Genomic DNA, 13,529 nt, shown 5'->3' with positions numbered 1-13,529 from the left:
TGCAAAATTTTTTGCATAATTTCTCTTGGAGTACCTACTGCTGACCAAAAAGGTAAACCCCAGGCATGACTTAATATACATATAGGTACACACATACACTCAAAAGAGCACACATACATTGCACTTTTGCTGGCATCGCCAAAGATCGTAGTGCTGCTGCTGGTAGTGGCCAAATTTGTGGCCACTGTACTTGTTGGCAAATCATTAAATGTTGGCGGTGGATGTTTTTGTCTTTGTTGTGGCAAATGTTGTTGCTGCGGCTGCTGATGATGTTGATTGTGTTTGTAAAGAATATCATCGTTTGCATGCGAATAATAGGTCTGACGATGCATATCGTGCACATCATCGTCATCAGGTTTTTCTATGCCAAAACCAGTGGTCTGAATAGTTCCAATACCAATACTTATGCCACCTCCGCTGGCAATGCCGGACGCTCCAGTGCCACCAATTTTATGAGTACGTGAGCCACCAGTGTCCACCACAACTACCACATCGTCAACGGAATGTTCCAAATCCTCATAGTGAATGGCAGTGGGTGGTGAATGCTTTGCTCCATACTGATGATGCTTGAGAATGATAACACCTGGCGCCATGGTGGATGTGTGGGAGCCATAAGTTAAAATCGACGACGAAGACGATGATGTCGATGTCAATGCAGCAGAAGACGAAGGCGGAGATATTGTGGCCCCCCTGCCCCCTCCTCCGCCGATTTCGATAATAACATCATCATCCTCGGATGTATGAGGGCTGTGCGAGGCCAATACCAGAGGATTATTGAGACCCCATGAGGGGGGATGCAAATAATGCGGATAACTTGAATAAATTTCAGCGCGTATACGATCATCATAGTCATCGTAATCGTCAGCATCGCCGCCATCATCATCGGCATCCCCATCACCATCCCCACCATTGGACTGACTATGCCCATCTGCATGATGTTGAACATTAGCTTGGCCCCCCTGGCCATGGCGGATGGGGAAAACATCATCGTCACCTGTCTCCATATAATCGTCGCGATTATCAAAGTGATGCTGTTGGCGATGATAGTCCTTGCGGAAGTCTTCAATGTCATTATTAAGATTGTCACTTTCCCCAGCAGCAGGACCATGGCCGTGGCCAAAGCGTGAACCATTCTCTTCGGCATGGCCAGCATATGGTTGACGCTGGTAATGATGGCTGGTGTTAAAATGTTGCTGTAGCTGCTGTCTTTGTTTTAATGATGTTGTCCTGCCAGAGTTGCTGGCATTCGAAGCAAAAGAAGAGGAGATGGCTTGCTTTCGCTGTTGCTTTTTCTTGAGTTTCTCCAGCTTAAATTGTTGCTTCAGCTTGGGTGTCAAGCCATTGGGAAAGAATATTAATCTGTCTGTAATTAAACGGTTTTCGTGGAAGACACGCGCATACACAGACACACACATAGTTTTTCATCGACGACCGTTATCAGGAAACACATACATATAAGCCAGTAGCACAAGTTGTTATGGTGGTAGTAGGAAAAAGAAGAATAAATAGTCACACAGTATATATGTTTGCATATACAAATATTAAGGTGCATTTTTGTGTCATGGTGTGTGTGTGTATAAGTGTGAACGAGCATGGCTTGTGAAATAACAATTTGTTGCTGTACGTGCCTGGGTGTTGGTAAGTGCGTGTGTGCAAATGGTGTTCCAGCTCTAAGGCTGAGTGCCGCAGTGAGCCATAGTGCATGGAATCGAGAGTGGGTGTGTGAGTGCAAGTGCAAGTGTTGATGCAGGTTTTGCAATTCTTATGGTGCTTAACTTTTGTTGGTGCTGTCTCTGTTCCGGGTGCTTTTGTGTTATTTTAGGTGCGCCATTCTTGGTTATGCAATTATTTGAGTGCTTTCAATTATGTGAGTTTTGTGTGAGTGAGTGCATGTGTGTGTCTATCTGACAAGTGCTGCTAATTAAGTGTTGAGTGCTTTGTTAAGTTTTCCCCAGTATTTTGAGGATAAATTAAGTGCAACTTAAGAAAATATTATAAAGAAATAAAACCACATATAAAATAAATTTCAACAAATGAAAGAATTTTCTTAAAAAAAAAAAATTGAGAAAAATAAATTATGAAAGGTTAGGTAAAAACAACATGCAGATGGGACGCCGGTAGAAAAAACGAGAATTTTTTCAACCCACCGTCATAGTGTAGCCTCATACTAAATTGTCAAAATGTCGTTCTGCAAACATTAAACTTTTCTATTGACTTGACACATTAGTCGGTTGAGTCCGTCTATGGCAATCAAATTGTAGATGGTTGAAGACTTTTTAGGGATTAAAGCTAAAAGAGTCAGCTCTGTTTAAGAGGTCATATTTAAAATAAAAGGTATTGAAGAGTACAATACGATTATTGTATTAAAATTTGAATCTAAGTACCTATCGGGCCGTCCCAACCCCAAAACTCCCCCAAACAGACATATTGGACGTTCGTTTCAATATGGGGCTCAAATGAAAGGTATTCGGGAGTAGATTTCGAATCTGGCATACAAAATCAGATGGAAGTATAGGGAGTCACGTCAGCGGGCCCCCCAACCCCAAAACTCCTCTAAACAGATATATTCGCAGTTCATGTCAATATGGGACTCAAATGAAAAGTATTAGGCAGTAGATTACAAATATGGCATAAAACATCAGGTCCAAGTAATGGGAGGTCGCCCACCCCCCAATTACCCTCAAATGGGCATATTAGCCGACCATGGCTATATGGGACTCAAATTAAAGGTATTAGGGAGTAGATTACGAATATGACATTAAAATTTAAAATTCTGAAAAGATATTAGAGAGTTAAAGAAGACGCAGCGGAGCGGGTGCGGTTTGGCTAGTAAAGTATAGAATTCTTTATCACGGTAAAAATCTAAGACGATCTAGCCCTATCCGTCCGTCTGTCTGTTGAAATCACGCCACAGTCTTTAAAAATAGAGATATTGAGCTGAAAATTTGCACTGATTGGACTATATCTTCATATAGCCCCCATATAGACCGATCTGCCGATTTAGGGTCTTAGGACCATAAAAGCCACATTTATTATCCGACTTTGCTGAATTTTGGGACAGTCAATTGTGTTAGGCCCTTCGAAATCCTTCTTCAATTTGGCCTAGATCGGTTCACATTTGAATATAGCTACCATATAGATCGATCCGCCGATTTAGGATCATAGGGCCATAAAAGCCACATCTATTATCCGATTTTTTTGAAATTTGGGATAGTGAGTTGCGTTAAGTCCTTCGATATTCTTCCTTAATTTGGCTCAGATCGGTTCAGATTTGGATATAGCTGCCTTATAGACCGAAACGCCGATTTAGGGTCTTAGGGACATTAAAGCCACATTTATTATTTGGATATAGATTTGGATATAGCTGCCATATAGAACGATCTCTCGATTTAAGGTCTTAGGCCCACAAAAGGCGTGAGTTGTGCTATGGCCTTCTACGTCCTTCTTCAATTTGGATGAGATCGGTCCAGATTAAGATATGGCTGCCATATAGACCGATCCGCCAATTTAGGGTCTTGCGCCCATAAAAGGCGTATTTATTGTCCGATTTTGCCAAAATTTGGGACAGTGAGTTGAGTTAAGCCCTTCGATATTCGTCCTCAATTTGGCCCATATCGGTTCAGATTTGGATATAACTGCCATATAGACCGATCCTCCGATTACGGGTCTTAGGCCCATAAAAGCCACATTTATTATCCGATTTTGCTGAAATTTGAGACAGTGAGTTTTGTTAGGCCCTTCGACATATTTCTTTAATTTGGCCCAGATCGGTTCAGATTTGGATATAGCTGCCATACAGACCGATTTCTCGATTTAAGGTTTTGGGCCCAATAAAGGCGCATTTATTGTCAGATTTAGCCAAAATTTGGAACAGGGAGTTGTGTTAGGCCCTTCGATATCTTTCCTCAATTTGGCCTAGACCGGTTCAGATTCGGATATAGCTGCCATATAGACCGATCTCTCGATTTAAGGTTTTGGGCCCATAAAAGACGGATGTATTGTCCGATTTTGCCAAAATTTTGGGTCAGTGAGTTGTGTTAAGCCCTTCGACATCCTTCCTTAATTTGGCTCAGATCGATCCAGATTTAGATATAGCTGCCATATAGACCGATCCGCCGATTTAGGGTTTTGCGCCCATAAAAGCCACATTCATTATCCGATTTTGCTGAAATTTGGGACAATGAGTTCTGTTAAACCCTTCGACATCCTTCTTCGGTCCAGAATTGAATATAGCTGCCATACAGACCGATCTTTCGATTTAAGGCTTTGGGGCCATATAAGGTGCATTTATTGTCCGATGTCGCAGAAATTTTGTACAGTGAGTTAAGTTAAGCCCTTGACATACTTCTGCAATATGGCACAGATCGGTCCAGACTTGGATATAGATGCCATATAGACCGATCTTTCGGTTCTAGGTTTTGGGCCATAAGAGGCGCATTAATTGTCCAATTTCGCTGAAATTTGGGACAGTGAGTTGTGTTAGTGGCTTGTACTTATAAACCCATTCAATGTCCGTGCGTAATCGGACCATATTTCGACATAGGACATAAATTATGCATTTTTCATCGGATTAGTGATTTACATATATACGCGAGGTGGTGGTTATCTAAAGTTTGGCCAAAGTTATTGGTCCGATTCCTACAAAATTTTGCATTATTGGTTTTGAATTAAGATCTCAATCGGCGCACAAAATGTCATCGAAATTGGTGCAGTTGTAAATATACCTTTCATGCGATATGCCGTTTATAGCCACAACTTTGTTTCAATCTTTTAAAAGTTTAATACACTTTTTACTACTATAAAGGAGGATACGGTTGTGTAGTCCTAATTTTGCCTTTCCTTACTTGCTTACAAATGTAAATTTTTGTTAATTGTGCCTTCTTTCAGTTTTCTTCATCATTTAAGAAATTTGTGAAAAAATTTAAAATAAAATACGCATTGTGCTTAGTGCAAAATGTAAACAGTGCTGAGGTGACAATAAGAAACCAATAAAAATAAATGTGCAAGTGTTGTGGGTGAAACACACACTTACACACGCAATAGACAAAAAACTAACACATTGCCATTAAGATAATGTTAACGGATAACTTACTCAAGGTGGTGATATTTTCGTTTCCTGTTTCTTTGTTTGCCTTACGGTTATAAGAATTCGTATAAAGACGATGACCATCATCATTATCATCACCATTGCTTTTCGAGAGATAGAGAGAGAGAGTCTTACTTTTTAACGTTTCTCTGCTGGTTTTTTTCAACTAAAGTTTGAAGTGCATGAGCTCAATTAAAACTAATTACAAGCAAACATAGTGCTTTCACTGGGAACAAATAAAATATTTATATGGACATTAACATAGAATTCCTGACGACGACGACCATTTTCTCTGCAATGCAAGTGAGTGTGAGTGAGAGTGATAGGGAAAAGAAGAATTAAAAAATGTTTTTGTATGGTTCGGTTCTTGTGGAAAACTTTTTGGTGGTGAGAGTTTGAAGTGGAAAGAAGTTGTGGAAGAAGAAGAAGTGGACATTCAACAAAGAACAGCAAAGCGGCTATTAGAATCGGTGTTTTCTTCCTCATTATGAGCAGGGTGATAGCGGTGAGGGTGATGATGTTAGTGCGCTCTCTATGCAAGGCAGGCAGTTGGAGGTGGAACCTCTACTCAACAAAAAAGGTGCTGCAAACGTATTTAAGCGTGTTTTTTTTCGGTTTCTTGCGTTTTAGTTTGGTTTTATTTCATTTTAGCGTTTTTTTATAGTTTTTTCATTTGGTGGGCGCTATTTTTTACATTAAATGCGTAATTACAACTGAAGCAAATGCTTTTTGTTTCATTTAATTTGATTACTTTCTTGTTGTAGGTTTTCTAATTCAGTTTTTCTTTTTCGTTTGTTTGTGGAAATTGGTGAATTTACATTAGAGTGATACAGACAGTTAGAGAGAGAGATAGAGATAGCGAGCGAGCGAGCGAGTTAGAGACAGAGCGATAGAAGGATCTGGGTTTTTAGGTTTGTTTTTTCTTCAAAGACTTGGTGAAATTAAAATAAAACGCACACACACTACATGAAATGAGGAGGTTTTTGTTTTTTTGGTTTTTATTTAAGATTTATCTTAAGTTGGCATTATCCATTCAATTGTTGTACTAGAGAATACAAGGATGTTTTTTGTATGGATTAGTTTTTTTGTTTTAGATTAGAAGTAGGGGAGTATTTTTGTCTGTTTCAGATTCATTTCAAATATACACAATGATACTTTTTGTTTAGCATTTAAGGGCTTTTTTGGTTTTGGTTAATTATTTTTCAATGCAGAAGCGTGCGTAAGTTTTGTAGGTTTTTTAGAATTTTCTTACTTTTTTTGTATATTTTTTTTTATTAAAGGCGAGTGAGTGAAATGATAAAAAGTTTCAACTAAAGAGAGGATAAATGTACATTTGTAATGAAAGAAAATAATCACAGGATTTTAAAGAAAAACAATAAAAAACTAAAAAAAAACAACAAAAATTAAAAATATTACTAAAAAAAAAACAAATTAATAAAAAAACATCTATCAAAATTATTCTCTTTTGATAATTCTTTGAATGTCTTCCTTTGGTGTTTCTTTATGTTTAATTGAATTGTTTTAATTGAAAATTTTAATGTAATCCTTTTTTAGTGTTTGAAGTTTTCTTTGTTTTTAAACTCAATTATTTTGTAGTTGTAGTAATTTTTACGGAATCTTTTAGTTAGAAGTTGGTGTTTAAAATCTGTTTAGTGTTTGGATTTGTGTAGGCTGGGTTTTCATGTGTTTTTATTGGTTTATATTTGTTTATATGTGTTATTGTTTTGGTTTTGGTTTTTTTTTCTATAGCAGAAAAAACTTACCCACACACGGATTGTGATTAACTATGTTAAATATACGATCACAGCGTTTCTTCATATGATTATTGGGGCATATACAACCAAACATGGGCGATAATCTTAGATTTGTCCATGAATCATGACAGGCATCTCTGTGAAATGAAACAAAACAAACGAAAATTACTTGATAATCTCCATAGAATAACAAAAAATAGTTTGTTCTCCTAATATATATTAATTAAATTTGCTTTTAAATGAATTAAATTTTAATCATTTTATGAGCTGCTGGTTTCTAACTTTCCATTTTTTCATTAAAATTTCATATCATGCATTTTCTAGGTATACTTCATTTTATACATCCTTCCACTTGTTGGAGAAAGGAGACTCTCAAGGGTATTGCCACAACAAACTCATGGGACTTTTAATAAATGGAAAACTTTATCATATAAACATTGTTTAAAGTAACAAATTTGATGCATGCAGGGTGTTCCGGGTTTTTGTGAATATATTGAAAATTGGTAAATAAAATGTATAGGAAGTCTGCAAACCATCATAAATGCATATTATTTCAATGCGGGAGCTCGGTCTAATCTGAACTATATTCTCATGGATGACGAGGATACCAGTTTCATATTTCAGAAATATTAGACAAAAGGTAAGCCTTTTATGAGTGTGAGACGTTTATTACAAAGATCGGTCTATGTGGGTCTTTACCCCATGTGGGTCTTTACTCCATGTAGGTCTTTGCCCCATGTAGGTCTTAACCCCATGTTGGTCTTTACCCCATGTGGGTCTTCACCCCATGTGGGTCTTTAACCCATGTGGGTCTTTAACCCATGTAGGTCTTTTCCCCATGTAGGTCTTTTCCCCATGTGGGTCTTTACACCATGTGGGTCTGCACCCCATGTTGGTCTTTACCCCATCTGGGTCTTTACCCCATGTGGGTCTTTACCCCATGTGGGTCTTTACCCCATGTGGGTCTTCACCCCATGTGGGTCTTTACCCCATGTGGGTCTTCACCCCATGTGGGTCTTTACCCCTTGTGGGTCTTTACCTTTACCCCATGTATGTCTTGACCAGAATTTATCCGGATGATGAAAAATATATCTTACTGGCTGACCTGGTGTGTTTCGCTACCCCTAATTGCTTGCAGCCCCCATTTGACATGGTTCAAATTTGAAAATTTCTTTTTATTCGTATTTAGGTCTCAAAAAACTTTCATTAGAATCCCATATTATCCCGTTTGGTATACGTGGCCATTTGGGGCATAATTTTGGGGAGGCGTGACTCCCCGGGAATCGACCCTAATTATACCCTACACCACTACTGTGGTACAGGGTATTATAACTTAGTGCATTTGTTTGTAACACCCAGAAGGAAGAGAGATAGACCCATTGATAAGTATACCGATCGACTTAGTATCACATTCTGATTCGATTTAGCTATGTCCGTCTGTCTGTCTGTTTGTCCGTCTGTCTGTCTGTCCGTCTGTCTGTCCGTCTGTCTGTCAGTCTGTCTGTCTGTCTGTCTGTCTGTCCGTCTATCTGTAAATTGTGTACAATGTAAATTTGTGTACAAGCTACAGGTCGCAGTTTTCATCCGATCGTCTTCAAATTTGGTACAGGTATGTTTTTCGGCCTAGAGGTATGTTTTTCGGCCTATTAAAATTGGAAAAAAGCGGTTGAGATTTGGATATAGCTCCCAAATCTCCAAATCCGTTCGATTTGCAATAAATAAAACAATAAAATGGTCATTTGTTTGATTTGATTTTCTTATGACTCTCAACATTACTGATGAATTGCATAGAAATCGGTTCAGATTTAGATATAGCTGACATGTATATAAATCGCCTGATTTGCCCTCCAAGGGCCACTGCAAGCGCATTTATTGACCAATCTTCCCAAATATACGTACAACGCTCTCCTTGACGACTTCCTCAACGTCTGCAAAGTTTTCTCGAAATCGGTTCAGATTTAGATGTAGCTCCCACATATATGGTCGTCCGATTTGCAGTAATAATGCAATAAAATGGTCATTTGTTAACCGATTCTATCGAAATTTCGCAGGAAGGACTTTTTTTGGTGAATTGCATAGATATCGGCTTAGATTTAGATATAGCTCACATATATATAAATCTCCCGATTTTTACTCCTAGAGCCACTGCAAGCGCATTTGTTGATCAATCTTTCCAAAACTTCGTACAACATTATCTAAAAAGTTTGTTTGAAATCGGTTCAGAATTAGATATAGTCCCTTATATATGTTCGTCAGATTTTGGGTAATTTTCAATAATGTTGTCATTTGTCAACCGTAGTTATTACAGTTTGAACATATTTGCTCGAAATTTGATACGGATTGCTTAATAACCCATCTGAAAACATCCGCCGAGGTTCATTAAAATTGGTTCAGAATTGTACTTATAGGGTAGGTGTAGGGTATTATACAGTCGTCACCGCCCGACTTTTGCCCTTCCTTACTGGTTTTTATATACTTTTCGTATTTTACTCTCAAATACCTTTCTTTTGAGTTCTACATTGTCCCGATCGGCCTACATATCAGTTTGCGGGTGATTTTTGAGGTGGGGCGACTCCAGGGGAATTGACCAAATTTTTATAAAATTTACGGAATCTACTCTCAAATACCTATTGTTTGCGTCCTATCTGGCCACGTTCGGTGTACATGTCCATTCGTATTCTACTCTCATTTTGTCCTGATCGGCCGCTTGAGGGTGGTTTTTCGGATAGGGCGTCCCCCCCAGGGACCTGACTTCAATCTTCTATATAAGTTTCGTATTCTACTTCCAACTACCTTTCATTTGATACCCATATTGCCCCAATCGTTATTCACGTCATTTTGGGCGGTTTTTAGAGTGGGGCTTTTTTAGTGGGGCTCCCCGATCCGGGAGGTCCAGTTGTTATATCAATTTTGGTCTCTATTTTTAAATACCTTTCATTTGATATTCATATTGTCCCAATCGGTAAACATTTGGGTGTTCTTTGTGGTAGAGCGTCCCCCATGATTATTTGACTCCAATGTTGAATACCCTCCACCATAGAAGGGTATATTAATTTCGTCATTCCATTTGTAACACATCCAAATAATGATCTGAGACCCAACAAAGTATATACATTCACGATCGTATTGACATTCCAAGTCGATTTAGCCCTGCCCTTCCGTCAGTCGAAAGCACGCCAACTTTCCAAAGAATAAAGCTACGAGCATGAAGTACAAGTACTTCATATTAGTGTAGATTAGTTGGGATTGTAAATGGGCTATATCGGTCTATGTATTGATATGGCTGCTATATAAGCCGGTCCTGGCATATAAACAACTGTGCCAACTATGGTGTAAATCAGTTCATAACATGATATAGCCCCCATATAAACCGATCACCGGATTTTACTTCTTAAGCCTCTCTAAGGCACAATTCTTATGCGATTTGGCCGAAATTTTGCACAACGACTTCTGTGACCTCAAATATACGTGTTACATATGATCAGAATCGGTCCATAAACTGATATAGCTCTCATATAAACAGATCTCCCAATTTTATTTCTTGAGCCACTATAGAGCGCAATTTTTATCCGATTTGAATTAAATTTCGCATAATGTCTTCCACTTGGTCTCCAACAGCCAAGCCAAATATGGTCCCAATAGGTTCATAACTTGGTATAGATCCAATAGCGTAGGAATTCTTATCCATTATCCTTTGTTTGTCTATAAAGAGATATCGGGCAAAGAACTTGAGAGGCGCGATCCGCGGGGGAGGGCACATAAGATTCGGCCCGGACGAACTAAGCACGCTTTTTTCTTGTTCTGAGTTATCATAAGGTGGGATACTAAATTTCACTTAAATATATGCACCCATCTCCGAGAACTGGCGTTTTTGAAAATTGTGGTTAGCGGGAGGGCCTGCCACCCTCGCGAACATCACAAAATGAAGTACCCTATTTTCACCGGGGCCTAAACTCTATCATCTGTCAAAATTTCATGAAAATCGGAAAGTCCTGTTTGGGGGTGTGGAGGACTTCCATAGACCTGCTGCCTAAAGTGGAAGTCAATTTCGTGCTCTACTCCCCAAGACCTTTCATTTGAGATTCATATTGCCATGGTCGGTAACTATGTACGATTTGAGGGTTTTTTGGGGTTGGGTGACCCACGGAACTCCTCGTTCCGCAATTGGATGTCAGATTCGTTTTCTACTCTCAAATACCTTTAATTTGATACCCATATTGTAGTGATTGGTCTACAAATCCGTTCGTCGGGTTTTGGGGGAGGGCGGCCCTCCTAGGCATCCCACCCCAGATTTTGTGCAAACAAAATTTCACTTAAATCGACCTACCCATCCCCGAGCTCTGGTGTTTTTGAAAATTAGTGTAAAGGGGAGGGTCCGCCCCCCTTCAGATTAAAAAAATTCACCACGGGTCCATAATGCACCATCTGTGAAAATTTATCAATAGGATCAACTAGGTTAGGTTAGGTTAACGTGGCAGTCTGCCATCAGACTCACTTAGACGTTTTCATCCGTTGTGATACCACAGGAACAGAAGAAGGAAGATGCCTTCTAGTTACCACCGTTGAACCATCCAGATCGCTTTAAAAAGCCTAACCACTTGCGAATGTTCACATTCGCTAAATCAGACAGGTTATCAAAGAAATGAGAACCTAAGGTGGAACTCCTTCTAAGTGCTACACACACAGCAGATATCCTATAGTCTCTTCTTCTTCGATGTTCTCACAGCTTCTGCAAAAGCCGTTGCTGGCAAACTTCAGTCTGTCAGCATGTTTTCCGATTAGACAGTGACCAGTCAATGCGGACGCAATGACTGAGACGTCTGTTCTGACCAATGACAATAAACGGTACACCCCTTCAAGTCAAAATTATGTTCTTTGTGACTATCTATCATTCGTTGTCCTTCGGGCCTGGTCCTGAAAACTTAGCTTACATGTCGCCAGAGGCACACCCACAGATCTCAGTTTCCCTGGAATGTGTAAAAAGTTCCTAGTCTCGCAAGCTCGTCCGCTTTACAATTCCCTGGGATATCTTTGTGGCCCGGCACCCAGAACAGGTGAATTTTTAGCTGTTCAGCCATCTCGTTGAGAAATCTGCGACAGTCGATGGCGGTCTTTATGTTCTCCAGGAATTTTATGGCTGCCTGGCTGTCTGAGAAGATCGTTTTGCCAATCGTCGTTATGAAATTATATCTTAACCATTCCACCACTTCCTTAATTGTAAGGATCTCCGCTTTATACACACTGCGTTGATATGTTAATTGGACGCCATGAAGAAGATAAAGTAGACCCAGGCTATAAGGCTAAACAAGCCATCAGCTAAATTTTCCTTGAAACCGAGTAAAAAATCGGCTTCATCTAACAACTAGCACTCTCGATATTAACGCATCTTCTTCCCACTTCATTACGAAACACCAGGAAAACTTTTTTCCATATCAATGAGTGCTGTCCGATTCAAGTCTTAGCTTAATCATATTTTGGGTCGCATATTTTCAGTCCAACCTTCGTAAATGAGATCCATACTGCAACTACCACTACGAAATTACGATTATGTACCTTTAGTCAAGTTGAGTAGAGTTTAAGTTTAGTTTTTAGGGCCAAACTATCACTACCACTAACATTATCACACAACAAAAAAAAAAAAACAAACAAAAAATCCCCAACACCATAATAGTTGGGAAATTTTCGCTCTAAAGCTTGGCCCTACACACCAACATGGAATAATAGAATGGCAGCAAAAAATACCTTTGAGAATAGAAAGTTTATATTTTTGCTAAAGTTGTGCATATGTTTTGTTGTTGCAGATAGCATATATAAAGTGAGCATATGAGCATGCATATAAAAACATTGGACTACCATAACTACATGTGGGTGTGTTTAAGTTGTCTCTATATAATTCTCTACCACTCTATCTGTCCTTACCACTACAGGCAAACACAGATACAAAAGCCATAAAATGAATTTTTGGGTTTTGTGTTTTACTATACTCGAGTTTGGGGCCAAACAAAAAAGTTTTTGCAGCGTTTCCTGGCAAACCACCATAGACCAAACAAAAGTTGCATGCAACAGCACTTGAACCCAAAACGCTTATGGCCATAATTATTAATTATTGAACAATCATAGAGATTACCACCCATTCCCTCTAGATATGGGGCAATATGGGGAATACCACCTTCTAAACCAACCCCATACCCAGCCAGCCTGGCCACCAATCGAATGGCAATTGTTGCAATTATCTTTGGCAATGATATTACCAATAACTGCTAGTCGGCATGGCCAACAAAAAGTTCTATGCGCATCTATTGGAAATTGAATGCAATTGAATAATAATGGAGATTTGCTTGGGGGAGTAGTTTTTCGTGGGTTTTTCTTGCCAAATAAAAAAATGGAAAGTTTTTTGTTCGATTAAACCAACTGCACTTGATATTTCGATTATGGTTATGAGTTTGCGTGAGTTTGTGTTTGTGCTGATACTTACCTACTCTCCATTTTACATTTATTGTCTCTAACTTTACAGTGTGTTTTGAAATCTTCAAAGAGCTTGAGGCATTTACGTTCTTGCTGACACACCGATAGGGCATGATTACAGGTCGGTAATGCATCGATAGGATATGGATCCTTTTCGGCTGAAATTGAGAAAAAAAGTGAAAGTTTTATTGAGGACTTTAAAAATTCTATATCTAATTTAGGAA

At 39.0% G+C, this 13,529-nt stretch overlaps 1 protein-coding gene across 5 annotated transcripts in view; it reads right to left on the bottom strand.

The window, feature by feature from the left end:
• Positions 1-13,529, bottom strand: part of LOC106086820 (uncharacterized) — a 739,645-nt gene that overhangs the window by 172,966 nt on the left and 553,150 nt on the right. For 3 of the 5 annotated variants that reach the window (XM_059363919.1, XM_059363920.1, XM_059363921.1), the window contains exons 5-7: positions 13,316-13,463; positions 6,850-6,977; positions 118-1,363 (exon numbers count right to left, since the gene is read on the bottom strand). In XM_059363919.1, the coding sequence (XP_059219902.1) occupies positions 118-1,363; positions 6,850-6,977; positions 13,316-13,463 (1,522 nt within the window). The remainder of the gene's footprint in view (positions 1-117; positions 1,364-6,849; positions 6,978-13,315; positions 13,464-13,529) is intronic. The other 2 variants (XM_059363922.1, XM_059363923.1) reach the window with 1 other exon arrangement.

The sequence above is a fragment of the Stomoxys calcitrans genome, chromosome 2 (assembly GCF_963082655.1).
Source record: "Stomoxys calcitrans chromosome 2, idStoCalc2.1, whole genome shotgun sequence".
Lineage (NCBI taxonomy): Eukaryota > Metazoa > Arthropoda > Insecta > Diptera > Muscidae > Stomoxys > Stomoxys calcitrans.
This window is presented reverse-complemented; position numbering and strand designations above follow the sequence as displayed.